At 44.9% G+C, this 19,049-nt stretch overlaps 1 protein-coding gene across 1 annotated transcript; it reads right to left on the bottom strand.

Annotated features, from left to right (window-relative positions):
• Positions 1-985: 985 nt before the first annotated feature.
• TBC1D20 (TBC1 domain family member 20) lies at positions 986-18,697 on the bottom strand. The gene is made up of 8 exons (XM_007193341.2): positions 18,541-18,697; positions 12,015-12,200; positions 8,902-8,982; positions 5,932-6,118; positions 5,650-5,751; positions 4,568-4,709; positions 3,551-3,738; positions 986-3,287 (listed from the first exon to the last, which is right to left on the bottom strand). Exons 1-8 carry the CDS (start codon positions 18,608-18,610, stop codon positions 3,032-3,034), a joined length of 1,212 nt encoding a protein of 403 aa, XP_007193403.1. The 5' UTR covers positions 18,611-18,697; the 3' UTR covers positions 986-3,031.
• Between the last annotated feature and the right edge of the window lie 352 nt (positions 18,698-19,049).

Raw genomic sequence — 19,049 nt, 5'->3', positions numbered from 1 at the left:
ACCCTCTCAGTTTCAATAATTTGCTAGAAGTACTCACAGAACTCAAGAAAACACTTTCCGTACGTGTACTGATTTATTATAAAGGACACAACTCAGGAAGAGCCAAATAAAAAAGATGAATAGGGCAAGGAACGGGGGAAGAGGGTGCAGTGTTCCCAAGCCCTCTCGGGCCATGCCACCCTCCCAGCACTTTGATGTGTGCACCAACCAGCAGCTCTCCTGAACTCTGAATCAAGAGTTTTTGCGGTGCTCAATGTCCAGCCTCCCCTCCCCTCCCAGGAGGTCAGTGGTGGGGCTCAAAGCTCTCACTCTCTAATCACTTGGTCTTTCCAGTGACCTGTGCCATCCTGAGGCTATCCAGGGGTCCCACCTTCACTCACTTCATTAGAATAAACTCAGGTGGGATCAAAAGAAAATCATTATGAACAACAAAAGACACTCCTATCACTCAGAAAATTCTAAGGGTTTCAGGGGAAGTGGGGACAAAACCCAAATATTTATTTCACCACACATACCCTTCCTTCAGTTTTCCATTTATCAAAAGTCTCTTTACATTCAATCAACTATGAAACTGCCACTGAAAACAAATTACTCTTTCAATGCAGTTCTCTGGTGAGTTCCCAGAGGCAGGGCGGTGTCCTGGCCAGCCCTGTGTCCTCCACAAGTCAAATCAAAGGACAGCATGGGCAGCTGGCCTATGGTGGTGGGACACGGTCGGGGAGCCGAGTGATGCCTGCTCAGCCTTCAGCCCCCTTACGTCTCTCCTCTGGGGCAAGGAAACAGTGAACCCAGGCAACGTAGATTCTTGCCTCAGGAAAAACAGAAACAGGACTGCAGGTACTGTTCAAGTTCTCCGGGCAAGTCAAGGCCAACCAGGAGTCCACAGATACAGCACATCTCCAGGTCAGGGGTGGAAGGGAGGGAGCATCAAGGCCAGATGTCTAAAGCTAAAGCCACTCCAACAAGGAAAGAATGACAGAAGAGATTAGTAACCACATATGGCTGTTTATTTCATACAGGGCTCTGTACAAAATATTTACACATATTCCTTACAGAATAGTAAACCACTTGAAGGTAAAAAGATGCTGCTTTCTTCTCATTGGCAGGGGATAATCCTGATGTCAGAAAAGCTATAAAACAAATGAACTTTCTCCTTCCTAGGCCACAACAAAAGTCAATGCCACCTGCTTCCTGGGATCCAAAATGCCATGGCCTTGGGACCCTGATCACATGCACCTCCCTTCCTCTTCCCCATCAATTCCTTCAGTATTTACAGACAGGCCCAAGGGCCTGTGGCAGGAGGGGCCGATGCTGCCCATTTGGAAAGATGACAAGAGGACAAACTTGTTGCGGGAGAAGACTGGGAACTTCTCACATCCTCTAGATCCTGGAAGAATTTCCTTTGTCTTGATGAATCTACCACTTTCTAGACTAATCCATCCTCCACATCATGCTAACCCCAGGTGGGACTCCTGCTATGGAGAATGTCCTGCCACTTTGAGCTGTTTTTGGTTGTGGAGTGCTTAGTGTAACTCAGTGTAGACAGATGCCTCTCCTAACCACTCTGCACACCGTGGGCCTATGGGGAGGATGTGGAGGTCTGGGTGTGGTGGGGTGGAGTGCTTCTGGCATGTTTACTTTAAGAAAACACCTGCCAAGAGAGAACAGTGCCTGCAACAGACCAGGAAAATAAAAGTACATGGCTGCTTCATACTATACACCCCAGTTCTTCAAAGCAGCAAAAGGCACTTTTTTTCAAGCCACAGTTAATCTACAACAAACCTGGCTTCGCTTACAGGAAAAGCTGTACCAGAGGAGGTGAATATCCATCTTGTTCTCTAAGACCTGGAGAGTCCTTAGGAAGCCTCGAGCTGGCTGTCCCAGCCTCCCACCACACGCTTCAGGAGGCAGTTTGTCCCTTTCTGGGTGCTGACAAGTTCCCAGTGACATTTCCTACCAGGAAGGAGAGACCAGCAGTTGAGGAGGTAAGTCAAACCCAAAAAACAAAGCCAAGGTTGTGAGTGGATGCCTATTTGGGAGTAGAAGGGTGACGGGAGGACAACAGGAGGGAAGGAAGGGAAGCTGGAGAAGAAGTGGGCACTATGGAAGTGTGGGGCTGCTTACAAAAAGCAACTCTGACTAAAGTGAAATGTTAAATAATTGAGTAGAAAGGAAACTTCAGGGTTTTAGAAGCTCATCCTTCTGATGAGAACAATTTTTTTTTTTCCATGAAGGAACTATTACTTTAAAAGTGCGGGTACTTTACATGTTGGGTGTATGTAATTCTAAAAATAGTAGTAAAAGTGTCTTTTATATGCATCATCATGTGGCTTGTGGAAGAGAATAAGGAGGAAAAAAAAAAAAGGCAGGCAAAAACCAGCCTATGTCTGCGCCCTAAAACGTAACATTCCTTCCTGTTTGACTGGAAATGCCCAAGTGATTTCCAGGCTGAAAATAGGTAGGATTTACCTAGTAACCTAGTTCACATGTGTCTCTTAGATTTCTGACCAGCTAATGGAGCTGTTCTTAAAAGGGGCCAATCTTGCTCCCAGGCTGGCCTTCTCTGCCCCTTCGCCTTCATTCCAAGGTCTGACTTCTTTAGCAGCAGCTCCGTCCTTCTTTGTCTGGCTGAAGCAGTCAGAATGGGAGGAGCTGCCAGGAGGGCATTCAGTGGTCCAGTTTACTACGAGCAGCCAAGATGCTCCCCAGTGACCAGGCCCAGCGGGTTCCAAAGGCAGCCGGGAGCTGCAGAAACCCACTTCCCTCAACACAAGAGGAGGCAGCAGAGAGCCCACTCAGAAGCCCACTGTGAGGGAGAAAGAGTTCTGTGCTCAGGACCCGAGTGCCCAGCGTCACGCACGCTCTGCTACTGGCCTCTGAAGCAAAGGCATCCACGGACGGGGGGAAGGGTGCAAGAATAGAAAACCCTTGACAGAAACCCTTTTAATAAAGGAAATTCCACCCCCTCCCAATCTGTCCATGGAAGGGTGAGACCTTGATGTCATGTAAGAGGAAGTGTCTTCTCAGGCATTTAGGGAAACAGCTGCAGCTGAAACTTTGGGGCCCACTCCAGGGCACTTTTCACCACAGCCAGAGCGGCTGCTCCAAGTGCCACCGTCAGTCCCATCACTGCCAGCTTCACAAAGCGGTTGGTCCTTGGTTTGGTCAGGACATCTTTTGTTCGCTCCTCAGGCCGCAGAAGTCCCCGAAACCGCTGCCGCAGTACCATGTCAGGCCTCTGCTGGGCTGATGCCAGCTCAAAGTCTTTGAAGGTAGAGGCTGCCGTTCTGTAGAGGAGAAGGAGACAGAAGGGAATGGGATGAGAGAAGAAGGGAAAAAACCAGATTAAATAGGCTGAGGGCAGAGACAGCCATTGCTCAGAAAACTCTTCTTATAAAGACCCATCAAGTCTCAAGTGGGGATTCCAGTAGCATAAGCATAGGTCTCTGGAAACACCACTCCCAGCCCCGTCCCCACCAGACACAGTCTTCCATCATTTCTGCTCACTAACGAACACCCCTGGTTCATCCGGTGCCGTGGCCCCACTCACTTCTCAGCTTGCTGTTGGGCAGCTGCCTCCCGAGCAAGTTCGGACGGGGGAAACTGAACAAAGAGGTCTCCTGCTCTACTGATCAGTGTCTCATAGGGCAGGTCCTGAGGGATCTGGGACAACAGGTGGTGGACTGAGGCCATGTCGCAGTCACAATCCAGGACTTCCTGCTCTCGATACAACACGATCTGTGGGGAGCAAGGCCTTGCATCAGAGACCAGAACATACAGGGCCTTGGCCACTTCATTTCATTCTCCTTAGAGGTGAATTTAAATTGGTACCAAACAGGGCTCACCCCAAAAGTTCAGCAAATTCTTGTATTCATCTAGGAAGTAATGATGTACATATCTGAGCACTTTTCCCACTGGGTAAACCCTTCCTGCTGAGGCAAACTTCCACCCCATGATGTGAAAGGCTGACCAATTAAATGAAGGAGGTTCTTTTAGGAGGAAGGAAAGAAGAAGGATTACTGGAGATTCCTAGCTCCAGCACAGAAGAAATGGTTCAAAACAGCAGAAAGAATGGGTTTTGCTCCCTTTCAAGGACAATGAAGAGCGCTGTGAGTGCCCACCTCCACTCTCACGCCTGATGGTTCAGGCCCCTCTGATAACTGGGGCCCCTCAACCCCGACTAAAAGCCATCTCAACTTTCTATCATAATGCCACACTTCTTCTTTACTTAAACCCGGAGTTGGGGTTGTACTAGCTCCAGGAGTTGTCAACAGAAACCCTGATAATTCACAATGCACATGAGCATTTTAAAGGTTCAAAAGAATCAAGCAGTAAACAAATCTAACAACTCTGTTTAACTAGCATTTCCCAAACTTATTGTTACACAGAACATTTTTTTCTCCCATGACTCTCCCACTAACATTCCACAGAACAGTGTCCAGAGACGCCCGCCCGGGAAGTGCTGTCTTTTGCATCTTTCCATAATCACCAGGTTTCCCTTTAGGGAACATGATCAAGCTGGACTGAAGGATGCACACCAAGCTGCTGGCTCATGGTCTGTACCTACCACAGCTGCAAAGTAAATGGGCATCAGCGGGTGGCAGGCCAGGAAGAAGTCGTATAACCGCACGACGTGCCTGAAGTCAGACAGGACGTGCCCAAACCAGGTGATGAGCCAGCTGAGCGCAAAGATGGTCCCCACCTCGGCACTAGGAGCAAGGAAGTCCAGATGTTAGGTTCCCTGCTGGGTCATCCCTTCCCCCTCCCTGGGCCTTCTTTGTCCTCAGTGCTGTGTGAAGAAAGCATTTGAGAAACATGCTTTCTGGAAATTTCAGCCGCCTACAAATTCAGCATCTTCTCCTCACAACACAGAAAGTCCTTACAATACACCCAACATCATGACACTAATACCACAGTAGGGTCCTGGTGGCCTTATCTCCCTGGGTGCTCTCCTAATGGCCAACAAACATCAACTACAGCAACAAGAATTAGCTGTTTTCAGAGAACTACACCACCATTTTCCTTCTGAGAAAGTCCATCCTTTGGGGGGGCACAGGCACATATTCTCAGGCTTGAAAACACAACTGTATTAATTTTACAGTTAACATGAGGTGACTGTAACACCTTAAGACACAGCCTTTTTTTTTTCTTTTTTAAAGAGAGGCAGGCATTGGCCAAGGACACATTTCCAACTAAACAGAAGAGAAAAATCATACGAGAACTGCAAAGAAGTATTTCTTCTCCTTGGTATGTGGTGAATAAAACAACCCACAGATGGCCTTGTCTTTCTCGCCTCTGGATCCTATAGAACTCTGTACTTCTGTTGCAGCAATAACCTCAAAGTCTACCTTGGTGTACTTACCTTGTCCACCTCCCTCCACTAGATGTAAACTCCTCAAGGGCATGGGCTGTGACATCTCTTCTATCCCCCAAAAAGCACAGCACCCAAAAAGTGTTCCAAGACTGTGTACAGAACTGAATTATCCAGATGGCTGATAACTGGAAAGGACAACTCGGAAGAACTTAACACTAATCAACCTAAGATGATGATGCAATTGAGCTAGACTTGTGAAGAATAAACAAAGGCTAGGAGAAAGCTGAAGAGGGGTGTGTGTGTATGTACACACATATATGTAGACACATATATACCTCTGCATGAAGTCATGGAGGTCTGGATTCACCTGGTCAATGATGGGCATCAGATAGTTTAATATATGCTTGGTGTTGTCCATTGTTGGATCCATGAAATCCCTAGAAGGAGACAATTCAATGAGCTTGGTCAGACCAAATACTGGGATCAGGGTTTGGGGGCAGTAGGGTGGAGTGGGGTTCAAACCATTGAAAACACTGACTAGGAAATGGGCTGAGGAGTTAACCCCAGGGGGACTTGAGGAGTGATACCCATCCTCTTATGCTCCTTTGTGCTGGTACCTGAGGTGATGGGTAGACAATTTTTCTACCAGGGATGTTGCCAGCTTCTCGCCTACCACCAGCAAAAACGTGACCACGATGTCGTGGTAGCCCTGGTAGTAGTGCAGCTGAGGGTTGCGCTCCAAGATGAGGAGGATGATGTCGATCAGTTCTTCCTGGAGCCCTTCTCTCTGTTCTTCTGGCATGCCTGGGGAGGGGAGGGCAGGGGAGATGCACTTGAACATGGCAAGCAGCCTAGTAACACAGAGGTTAGGAAGATGGTCAGCAGTGGATTAGCAGAGAAAGTGTTTAATAAAAGAAAATTAATTACAACAATTTGGCAACACATCAAGATCCACACACTGTTGATACTGCCTGACATGTAGGAAAGAGCCACAGACTGGCTACCTTACAGTGGGGGAACCCAACCAACACCATCTTAAAACCCAAGTCACCACAGGTCATGCTGCCAGTAGTGTGACTAGTGGACAGCATGTGCCTCCTGACGTGCTGCAGGGAAAACTCAGCACCACTTCGGTGGAATTCCTATCAAGAGTTCATCATCTGAATCTTAAAAGGAGGAAACACCAGATAAACCCAAACTGAGGGAGATTTTATAAAATAACTGGCCTGTCATAAAATACAAAGGAACTATTCCAGAATAAAGGAAGCTAAAGAGATATGAAGACTGAATGGAAAATGCATGAATTTGTATCTCCTTTTCCTATAAAGAACATTATTGGAATAAATGGTGAAATCTGAATAAAATCTGTATTAGACAGCAGTAAATACTGTCAATGTGTTACTGATTTTAAGTGTGATTATGTAATAAGAGCCGTGTTTTAAAAAAATATACCCTGAAATATTTAGGGATAAAGGGGCACCATGTGTGTAATTTATTCTTAATAGTTCAGAAAAAAATTTGCGGGTGTGTACCACAAAGGAGAGAGAGAAAGCAATACTACGGTAAACATAGTAAAAGGTTGACATATAAGAAAATCTGTGTAAAAGCCACCTGGGGAATTCCTTGTCCTATTTTTGCAACTTTTCTGTAGGTATGAAATTATATAAAAACAAAAAATGTAAGAGATGCATGTTCCCCTCAGAAACAAACTAAATATCACAGGAAGTACTGATCTCCTTGATCCAAAGATGCAGCTGGCAACAGAAGAGACTGTCTCGGGAGACCTTTCAGCGCATGCGCCTAGTTCTGGCAGGGGTCAGTGTGGCTCCGCAGCTCATCTGGCTTTTAGTATAAAAATGCCAACCCTTGGCCTCATGACCTGTTTTAGAAGAACGGCACACAGCACAGCTTTCCTACACCATTAGGTTTTCCAGTCAAAAACAGATCTTATGAGAGAAAACAGCTAATGCAAGAGCCCAGACTAAACTGAACAAAGGTTTTTAGGTGAGAGTGAAGCTCATCTCTTGCCCGTTTCTACCTACCCCTTCTCAAAAAGGCATACTCTAAAAGATAAAAAAGAATATGGAGTAAACCAACTACTATGGATAGGTAAAGTAATGAAAGTAGTGAGAGAAAAAAAGTAAATCTTATTTGAACTTTCAGTATAAAAGAGGTCAGCTAAGCTCAGAAGAACGTGAATGTAAAAAAATATGAAACCGGGCTTCCCTGGTGGCGCAGTGGTTGAGAATCTGCCTGCTAATGCAGGGGACACGGGTTCGAGCCCTGGTCTGGGAAGATCCCACGTGCCGCGGAGCGGCTGGGCCCGTGAGCCACAATTGCTGAGCCTGCGCGTCTGGAGCCTGTGCCCCGCGACGGGAGGGGCTGCGATAGAGAAAGGCCCGCGCACCGCGATGAAGAGCGGTCCCCGCACCGCGATGAAGAGTGGCCCCCGCTTGCCGCAACTGGAGAAAGCCCTCGCACGAACCGAAGACCCAACACAGCCAAAAATAAATAAATAAATAAATAAATAAATAAAATCAAGTAAAACTTAAAAAAAAAAAAAAATGAAACCACATGGAAAGTTCAGCCTACAAGAATAATATCATAGACTGATGTCACATAAATGGAAGAGGAATAAAGGGCTCAGAGGGAAAACAGGTTACCTAGGGAAAAATATGGAATGCATCTGTCCTATGTGGTCTCCTCAAGACCAGCAGGATAGGAAAAGGCGAATGGACCATAGGCATATGTGTTTATCGAAACCAAGACGGCAGGCTACTGGCTACAAAGGAATCACAAGAGCCTTTCCAGGAACCAAGGGTGCAAGCAGGAAAGAGGCCCTTTAACAGACAAAATCCAATGCCAGAGCATGGGTTCAGAAGAGTGAGAAAATGGGTTTAGAGGCTCTTGTTCCCTCTAGCAATTCTCCTCTCTTCATGGACCTAAGGTGGAGTTGCCAAAGGAAGAGAAATAGATGAGGTTTGCTGGCCAGTTTCCTTCACTGTGAAAGTGGAGACAATGGTCATTCTTCTCATTATTCCTGGGAATGGGGAGACAATTTTAGGAACAGACTCTTTAAACATGTAGTGATTGGCCTTCCTTCCAGTCCAAGGGCCCCAATATATGTATATTCAAGATACCGCTATTAAAAAAAAAAAAAAAAAAAAAAAAAGATACCGCTATTTATAAATGAAGATATTAATAGTTCTTGTTATAGTGACCACTTCCAAACCAATCTGCTCTTTAAAGCCAGACTGATGGCTCTAGCAATCCCTATAAAGTCTCCTCTAAGGCTCTGAAGGGGGAAAAACCCTCTTCTCTCATTCACCACCTCTAGGCCAAAAGACATTATTTTAGGCTCAGGCCTTCACAGTGGGGTTCTGAACTGACTGAGACAGTGAAAGAATGACGCGGCAGATTGGGAGCACAATGGGTCCCTGAGGAGGTAGGGTCCTGCATGTGGTCACGCTCTGTGCTGGGATGGAAACTTCCTGGGACAAGCAAGCACCAACACAGGAAAGTAAGTGCAACTGGGACAGAAGCCACCCCGCCACCCCCCACCCAGGAAGACCAAGGGCGTGTCTCACCAGGAGGGAACCGCCGTAAAGACCGCCTGACATCCAGGAGCACTTGTTGGTAGTCCTTGCTCATCTGTCGTAGGTCGTTCCCTATTGAAGGAAAAAGAACATGTTATTGCAAGAATGTCTGGGAAGCCACATCAGGAGCAAAACATCCTGGCATGACATAAAAGGCCTGAAAGACATAGTCGGGCTTTTCTTGAAGGGGACATGACTCAAGATACAACATTTGGAGAGGAATTCCTGGTTTAGTTCCAAACACGCTGTTTCACGCAAGGCATGATGACCATAAGAGGAGGGAACACAGATTATCCAGGAGGCTGCAGAGTGCAAAGAGCCGCAGAGGAGAAGTCAGGAGGCCAGGAGCTGCATGCAGGCCGCTACTGTGTGTCACCGGGAATTGCTCTGAATTTCAAAGTCCACATCTGTAAACTGGGAATTACTCCCTTCCATATGTACCTCTCAGATTACTGTAAGGATCAAGTAAGATGATGAATGTGGAAACCACAGACCACTGGAAAAACTCTAACATCTGTAAAGTCTAGGGAACACTGAGCTGTTCAGAAAGGAGTATTAAGATAAACTCACATAAAAAAGAACCTAACCTCTCTTGACCCTGCAATTCTAAAACTAAGACACTGCAAACAGGAGATAGTACTTGTGTTCAGTTGTTAAGCCCAACTGAAAGTAAGGAGGCAGTCTCTAGCTGTTATATATATAAAAGTGTACATTTTCTTCATAACCGAAATCAAAACTTACTAGAGGAGCCTGTATAATACTTCCGCATACACAGACTTCATCTTATAAAGATATGGGAAATTTGGAATCTCACGGAACACCATCTCAGGATTTAGAGTGTGAATATAGCAATGCCTTTTCCTTCCAACAAAAAGATCACTGCTCTGAGGCAGCCCGGTTCCAAAGATAATAACAAGGGGCAACTTAAAACATCTACTCAGGGACTTCCCTGGTGGTCCAATGTTAAAGAATCCGCCTTCCAGTGCAGGGGATGTGGGTTTGATCCCTGGTCGGGGAACTAAGGTCCCACATGCTGTGGGGCAACCAAGCCCACGCGCCACAACTACTGAGCCCGTGTGCCTCAACTAGGGAGCCCGAGTGCCGCAAACTACAGAGCCCTCGCCCTCTGGAGCCCACGTGCCACAACTAGATTGAGAAAACCTTCATGCCACAACTAGAGGGAAGGCTGCACGCTGAAACAGAGCCTGTGTGATGCAATGAAGAAGAAACCAGCGCTGCAACAAAAGATCCTGTGTGCCGCAACTAAGACCCAATGCAGCCATAAATTAATTAATTAATTTAAAAAAAAACATAAAATAAATAGGTATACTAAAAAATAAAACAAACAAAAAAACCATCTACTCGGCTGTACCACAACACTGTGAACTTTTTATCAGCAGAGGCTGTTTTAATCAACTCTAGTACCTGGCACACATTAGGAGCACAATTAGTACTTGCCAAATGAATGAAAGAATCCCCAGCACCTGGACTTTTGCCAAACACAGCAGGAAAGCAATAAATTTTTGTGGAGTGAATACATGACAAAGTGGATTCACTGTTTTGCTGTACTTTCTTTTGTATTTTGCACTGTATTCTAAGGAAATTTTTTTTTTTTTTTTTTACTACACGGGCCTTGCAAATAAGTACAGTTGCTCCTTGGTATTCGAGGCGGATTGGTTCCAGGACCCCCAAGGATACCAAAATCCACAGATGCTCAAGTCCCATGTATTAAGTGGTGTAACATTTGCATATAACCCATGCACATCCTCCCATATACTTTTTATTTTTTTATTATTATTTTTTATTGGGGTATAGTTGTTTTACAACTCCTGTATGTTTTAAATCACCTCTAGATTACTTATAAAACCTAATACAGGACTTCCCTGGTGGCACAGTGGTTAAGAATCCGCCTGCCAGTGCAGGGGACATGGGTTTGATCCCTGGTCCAGGAAGATCCCACATGCCATGGAGCGACTAAGCCCGTGTGCCACAACTACTGAGCCTGCGCTCTAGAGCCCGCGAGCCACAACTACTGAGCCCATGCGCCACAACTACTGAAGCCCATGCGCCTACAGCCCATTCTCCACAACAAGAGAAGCCACTGCAATGAGAAGCACGCACACCACAGCAAAGAGTAGTCCCTGCTAGCAGCAACTAGAGGAAGCCCATGCGCAGCAACGAAGACCCAACATGGCCAAAAATAAATAAATAAAATATAAATAAAATTTTTTAAAAAACCTAATACAATGTAAATGCTATGTAAATAGTTGGAGAGCACAGCAAATTCAAGTTTTGCTTTTGGAAATTTCTGGAGGTTTTTTTTTCCAGAATATATTTGATCCATGGTTGGTTGAATCCTTGGAGGGGCCAACTGTAACAGTTTTTCATAGAATTACAGAATTTTAGAATTCAAAATGGTCTTAGTATTTCCTCATAAAAAGTTTTTTTGTTTTTATAAGGACCGTAGAGGTATTATCTCTTCCCATGGCCCCATGTTTCTCAAAATGCAGTCCATGTGCGTCAGAATTAGGTGGGATTCTTGTTAAAATACATATTCCTACAACCCACTTCTAAGTGACTGTAAACTGGAATATACATTTTTGTTTGTTTGTTTCTTGGCCATGCCGTGCGGCTTGTGGGATCTTAGTTCTCTGACCAGGGATCGAACCCGGGCCCTTGGCAGTGAAAGCATGGAGTCCTAACCACTGGACCACCAGGGAATACCCAGAATATACTTTTTTTTTTTTTTTAATTAATTAATTTATTTATTTATTTTTGGCTGTGTTGGGTCTTCGTTTCTGTGCGAGGGCTTTCTCCAGTTGTGGCAAGTGGGGCCACTCTTCATCGCGGTGCGCGGGCCTCTCACTGTCGCGGCCTCTCTTGTTGCGGAGCACAGGCTCCAGACGCGCAGGCTCAGTAGTTGTGGCTCACGGGCCCAGCTGCTCCGCGGCACGTGGGATCTTCCCAGACCAGGGCTCGAACCCGTGCCCCCTGCATTAGCAGGCAGATTCTCAACCACTGCGCCACCAGGGAAGCCCGACCCTGGCATTCTTTCTCCCTGCCTCCCAGACAAGCTCCGCTTCACAGCACCTCCCCCTAATTACCTGATACAGGAGACGGATCATTGGTGTTGACATTGAGGAGCTTGGGCCACACTTTCTGCCTGATCTCATCAGTCAGGAGCCCTCCTTCACTGATAGCCATACGTCTAAGGGCAGCCACATCAGTGGGATCACTGTTCAGAGCCTGGTAGATCTCTGCCACTTTCTTTTTCCTTTTGGCATTAAAGTCTGCAAAACAAAAGGGAAAAGGGCATTAGGCACATATTCAGCATTTGTACATTTTCTCTTCAGGGCTCAATCTCCTTGCTTGGTTTGAGGTAAGGTAGGTATATTTAAAGTCAATCTACCGATATTTCACTAGCACATAGTGTGCAAAACACTAAGGAGATATGCCGTATAAGTAACACAAAAGGACTTACAATTATAATAAATGCTCAGTACATTCAGATATATCTAACAGTTTTTCCTAATAGAATGATTGTGCTTTCTTAATGCTAAACTTTACAGAGCACACATATCTCTCTCTCTTTTTAAAATAAATTTATTTATTTATTTTTGGCTGCATTGGATCTTCGTTGCTGCCCACGGGCTTTCTCTAGTTGTGGAGAACGGGGGCTACTCTTCGTTGCGGTGTGTGGGCTTCTCATTGCAGTGGCTTCTCTTGTTGCAGAGAATGGGCTCTGGCGCGTGGGCTTCAGTCGTTGTGGCACATGGGCTCAGTAGTTGTGGAGCACGGGCTTAGTTGCTCCACAGCATGTGGGATCTTCCCAGACCAGGGCTCGAACCCATGTCCCCTGCACTGGCAGGCGGATTCTTAACCACTGCGCCACCAGGGAAGTCCTCAATATTACTTTTTTTAAAAAAAACACACGTGGAAAAAGTCTCTGGTTACACACTAATACAACTGGTAAAACATCAGAATCACATGGAGGTGTTTTCAAAAGTAGAATGTCAAAGGGTATACTTGGGCCTCCAGTGTGGCTAGTGGTAAGAGAGGCATGATACTGCGTACAAAGCAACGGTTTCTCAAGAACCATATTAATTACTGATGATCAGGAAGTACTGTTTTAAGCATCTTATATCCTTATGTGGTAGTCTCTTATTTATACACAGGCATTTTGCTGTGTTTAAATTACTTTTTTAGGAGACTGGTTGACAGTCTGTGGTTAATGTGCATATTATAATTTTTCTATTTAAAATAATGGGGTAATAATAGGCTGTCAGAGTTTTCACGCAGAATGGCTGATTTTAGGAACAACAAACACAAGAAAAGTTAAACTAGACAACACCAAAGAGATGTCACAAAGCAGTGCACTATAATTGCCCAAAAAAGGTATGTGCAGACACCAAGAGTTCAGACAGCTGTGGGTCAGGCTAATCTGAGAAGGCATTACTGAAGAGTGCAATTTAAAAAGAAAGGGGAGGATTCTGAGAGGCTGGGAGGAGAGCAGAAGAAAGGCGTGGAGACAGAAACAGAGGCCCTTTCATTTAATAGTAAATGAACTGATTAAAAAATATTCATGGGGACTTCCCTGGTGGTCCAGTGGGTAAGGCTCCATGCTCCCAATGCAGGGGGGTGGGGTTCAATGCCTGGTCGGGGAACTAGATCCTGCATGCATGCTGCAACTAAGAGTCCTCATGCCACAACTAAGAAGCCCGCATGCTACAACTAAAAGAGCCCGCATGCCTCAACTAAAGATCCCGCATGCTGCAATGAAGATCCTGTGTGCTGCAACTAAGACCCGGAGCAGCCAAAATAAATAAATAAATATTTAAAAAAATAATAATAATAAATATTTATGTAGCATATACTAGGTGCAGGGCACTGGAGTTAATGTAAAGTGGAAGATAACACTGGAAGGTAGGTTAGGCTTTAGAGAGGAATAACAGTGGAAGTAGTTTAGGCTTTAGAAGGGCCTAACATCAGAAGGTAGATGTCTGTTTTAGAACAGACACTAAGCAGCTTTCCTCAGTACTGTTCTATTCTGAGGCAACAGTCTACAAATTGTTTCCATGATAAAGCTGCACATTATTAACGCAAATGAAAGTTGGTACTAATGGCCCTGGTTACCTATCTATGAGAACTGTGACATAAACCATATAAACAGAGGCACCAACTGGTTTGGAGTTAACATGCAATTGGAGGTGCAGACAGGACCAGGTGCTTTTTCACCCCGGTAAACCTGTTCTCCTGGCTAGACTGTTGTTTTCCTTGGTGACCTAGTAGGGGACCATCTGTTCCAGTTTGTCTGAGAGATTTCTGGTTTACACCTATAGTCCTGGCATAACTGTTCATAGCAAACCCCTCCTCCCACCTGCACTCTCAAAAATGTCCCAGGTTGGATGCTAAATTAAATGGTTACTCTACCTAGAAATCATGAAAAATCAAGTCCTAATTTCCTGTCAGCACAGCACCTAACTAGTCAAATGTTTATTTACAAAGTGCTTACCATCCATCCATCTGTCCACTGATCTATCCATTCACTTATCAGTCGATCATTTAATGAGCAACTACTTGTAGTAAGCACCATACTGGGATAAAAACATGAATATGACTCGCTCCCAGCCCTTGAGAGGCTCACAGTAGGGAGTGACATAATTATTATACATGATATAATAGAACCATGAAGAATCATGAAAACCCAGAGGAAAGAATAACTACTTCTGAGGCAATCAGGAAAGACTTCACCAAGAATATACTGTGGTACCTCCTTAAAGAAAAGTTTGCACATGCGAAGAGTGCGCTGAAGGGAGAGCATTCCAGAGAGCACGTGCAAAGACCCTGTCACATGAAAGAAACATCATGCCCTGAAAACAGAAAAATTCCAAGAGGCTAAAGTGTTAGGTAAGGGAAGAGAGGCTGGAAGGACTGCAGTAAATGTAGCTAATAGAAGAGTCTGGACTGGATTTATCCTCAACTGAAGGGGAAGACAGGGAGGGATTTTACTTTGGGTCAAAGGGCCATCCTTTGGAAGAGAAGGCTGTATGTTTCCAAAGAGGGATCACTGAGACACAGAAAACAAAAAAGACTTTATATAACAACATAGGCTGAGACAAAATATGAGCAGGAATTGAATTAATTTCCAACAAAGAAAAAAATCAGATATTAAAAAATTTTTTTAACTTAGAGTGTTCTTGTACTTTCTACACATCATAAATTAAGAACACTTAAATGGTAATACTAAATATTTACTGAGGTAGCTGACATTTAGAAACCTTGTTAACCTATTTTCTAAGAGTATGGAAAAATTTCCTCAATTTTTTAAGACATATATCCACCCTATCCCTCTTTCCACTTAAGCTATTCAGCAATCTGGGGGAAAAGGAAAACCACTGTTTATATCTTGGAGGAAATAAAACCGTTTGCAATCAGCTGGATTTCCAGTAGGTTTTGGTAAATAATATGCCAAAATTTTAACTAATTCTGAACCCAAACCACAGCTCCAATACTTATTTCTCTAAAAACTCTGTTTGGATTCTACTTAAATCCTGCATTTCAAAATTTACTACTATTATCTTGATTCTGATGCTCTGTGGGAACTCAACACATACGAGCGGAATAGAATGAATAATTTAGCTTAGCTATTGTTCCTCTGGAAAAACTGGCCTATATAGTAAATGGCATTATTTTCCCCATATTACCGTTAAGAATATCCACACCAGAAAACTCTACATAGATTTGTAGGCACTCCGACCTTTTTCTAAAGCTACTGGTGATTCCCAGAGTAGAATGCTGCTCAATTGTGGATTTTAGTGGCTGTCTGTTCAGACCCCAATATCGCCTTTCTCAATCCCATATTCTAGCAATTAAATGTTAGTGGCAGATGAAGAAGGCACTCCTACGTGTGCCACACCCACAGACAAATATTTCATTGCACCTAACGTACATACAGGCTTTGACTGTGACATAAAAAGGGAGGAGAAAACAGCAAACTCAAGTGAGCTCGAGATGTATAAATTACATGGTGATGAGTTCAACTGCTAGACTACACAATGAGGGAGAAGAGGTTCTGCAGAGTCTCAAGTGAACAACTAATTTACACGTCATATCCTCTTCACCTCAGAAAGAGGAAAGTCAGAGTTATTCTTGGGATGTTTGGAAAAAGGTTAAAATTAATGTCTAACTATTTTAAGATAAATTTTACATACGGATTTTGGGGTAGGACACATTTCTGGACTGTAGAATGCGATATTTGGGCTTGGGATAAAAGCCCACATTTTCAAATCCCCTTGAATCCTTTCTTCTCCAATTTGTAAATTGCTCCACTTATAAGGGAGATGTATTATATATTCCAAAGCTGATATGTTCCGAATTTCTTTATAATAAAGGTCTTGGCTTTCATAACCATGACAGAATGAAATGACTATTCTAGAGCTGGCTGCAAAATGTAAGACACTGCTATAAATAAATCCCTGCTGCCTGAAAAGTAATTCATTCAACAAAGGAAAAAGTAATGACATTGGTACTACTTGGCCTGCTCTCCATTAAAATTATCATTTAAATAAGAAGCACTGAAACAGTAGTTCTTAACAACTCAGATAAAGATGGCTGAGTCTGTTATTGTCTCAAACTCAGGTAGAGATTTCTGCTTCCTTAGAGCAACAGGTATCTTCAAAAGCATCTGGCTTGGGGAACTTAATACACAGGAAAGGACAATGGCTAAAAATGAGCACTAGCTATGCTTCCTCTAAAAGTTTTTCCAGATCAGCAAAATACATATCAGTGACTTAGATCAGGTAAATGATCTACACGCTTAATAAATGAATCTTATGTGCAAGAATAAAATTCCATAATGATTATTTGGTTTAAGCTTGCATGTCAAGAAAGCTTTACAGACTTTAAACAGAAGTTGAACTTAAATAGGCAGTGCTAGCCTTAATCAAAACAATTAAAGAGCAAGTCAGAAAGAGATCATCCCAGACAGACACCCCCTGCTCCACCCCTTGAACTCCTGATGTTGACATTGGAAATTAACTTAAAAATTTATGCTTGAAAAAAAAATTTATGCCTGAACTTCATATCTGTACCAGAGAAATACAGTGGGAGAGGAAAACCTTACCTTATTCTGAGTAAGGTTAAAAACAAAATAGGTTTTTAAAAATAGGTTTAATAGGTTAAAAACAAAATAAAAGAAACTCTGTTTTTGGAGGTACTAATTAGTTTCAACAAACAGTACCCAAATTAGCAGAGATTCATTAACTACCTGAAAAATAAAGACAAGCACATATGAAGAAAGACTACCCCCAAAATGGAGAATATTCTAGAGAGTAAACCAATCTAATCATAACCTCTACAAAAGAGAGTTAATAGTATTAGTAACTTTGTCAATTCCCCTATATGATTAAAAACAAAACAAAAACAAAAACACAAACAAACCCCTCTCATCTCTAAATTCCTCCCACTTATCCAAAGAAGCAAAATCAAGGAAACAAGGATAAAGTCTCGCAACCTAGGCACAGCTGCACTACATCAGGTCACAAGACCCATACCACTTGAGGCAATGACTATTATGCCATGAGGACAGATGTTATACAAACACCAGCAAAGGGTTACAAGGCCAAAGGGCCTAGAGGAGTAATACGAGGAATGAGCTCCATTTCCATGCAGCATTAGAATAGGAGAAAAGGGCAATAACAAAATGAACCCAGAGAAACAAAATGCGAATAACCGGGTGCTTCATCAAAACGTGGGTTGAATATGTGGTTGGTTCTATTATGGGCACCACCCACCAGAGGATGGAAAAGTGGGAAATTTACCTTAGTCTTCTCCATTTATTAACTGTATGTAAAACATATTTGAAAACATAGCGCACAACAAAACCATGATTTCATGGAAATTAGTATAAGACAGTATAAAAAAATAGAGAGACTCGCTTTTTTCACAATTAAACATTAAAATAGGTGGCACAGGATGAGACAGAGTAGATTGGTGGTTGCCAGGAGCTGTGGAGAATGGGGCCTGGGGAATGATGGCCTTTCTTTTTGGCATTAGAAATGCTCTGGAATTAAGACAGTGCGATGGTTGCCCCACCTTGTAAAAATGTACTAAGAACCACTGAACTGTACACTTTAAAGGGTGAATTTCGTGGTAATTAAAAGAAATATGTGGTCCACGGACACCGCGTCACTCCAGACTGCGACCGATGAATGAAGTTTGGGAAACCGGCCTGACCACTAGGGAGGCGGCCCCCGGAGCCTGCGGACGTGGCCGCACAGTCTCGGTCGGGGGCAAGGCTTGGCCTCGGTTCTCAGGGAGACCCAATTCTCCTCTCCAGATGCGAAGAGGTGGGACGCGGGGCCCCCGCCCGCCCCGTCCTTCCCACTGGGGGCGCGGGTCTGCAGCCAGGGTTCCTCCGGTCCTCTCAGCATCCGCTGACCCCCAATTCCAGGCTCTCTTCCACTTCAGAAGTGACCCGGGTCTTCAGCCTTTTCCTCTCTCGCACCCCGCGTGGTCGCCCCGGGTTCCCCGGCCCCCTCCTCCGGCAGCTGTCCCCTGACCCTCGGGCCGCCCCTGTCCCTCATGCCGTCCTCGCAGGCCGCTCCTCGGTGCCCCGGCCGGCTTCCGTACCTGCCTTCCCCGCGCCGCCGTCCCAGCGGCTGGAGGTGGGACCGTCACCCTGCGCACTCCGGACGGCCATGTCCCGGGGGCCCGGGCCCGGGCCCGAGCCCCGGCTGGCGGCGGAGCCGACAGAAGACGAGGCAGCGGCCGCGGGATCCAGCGCCGGCTCCGGAGGGTAAGCTCGGCTTGGTCAGCCCGCAGCGCGCCGGCGCCCCGCGCGGGCCCCGCCCCGTGCCAGCACGTGACCCCGCTACGCCGGGCGGGCGGCGGCGGGGGCAGCCGGCGGTCACCCGGGCCCGCGCACAGGCGCCCTAAGCGGCGAGAGGAAGAGCGCGGGGAGCGCGCCCGGAGTTAGCGGCAACTGAATTTGCAGAGCGTGGCACTCTTGAATAAATGTGTTCAGGAGCAGATTTTTTCATTTCTTTTGTTTCTCTTATCTGTAAAATGATACTGATGATAATAAAAGTACTGAACTCACAAGAGTTCTTGGGAAAGTGCTTAGAACACTACCAAGCATA

This window comes from Balaenoptera acutorostrata, chromosome 15 (genome assembly GCF_949987535.1).
Source record: "Balaenoptera acutorostrata chromosome 15, mBalAcu1.1, whole genome shotgun sequence".
NCBI lineage: Eukaryota > Metazoa > Chordata > Mammalia > Artiodactyla > Balaenopteridae > Balaenoptera > Balaenoptera acutorostrata.
The sequence above is the reverse complement of the archived record's forward strand: the minus strand, read 5'-3'. Positions and strand labels throughout refer to the sequence as shown.

Excerpts from the sequence above, each read along its gene's own strand:
- TBC1D20 (XM_007193341.2), bottom strand. The coding sequence starts at position 18,610 with ATGGCCGTCCGGAGTGCGCAGGGTGACGGTCCCACCTCCAGCCGCTGG. Across the intron at positions 12,201-18,540 it reads CGGCGGCGCGGGGAAGGCAG|ACTTTAATGCCAAAAGGAAA; the intron begins GTACGGAAGCCG and ends TTTGTTTTGCAG. Across the intron at positions 4,710-5,649 it reads CTCCATGACTTCATGCAGAG|TGCCGAGGTGGGGACCATCT; the intron begins GTATATATGTGT and ends CCTTGCTCCTAG.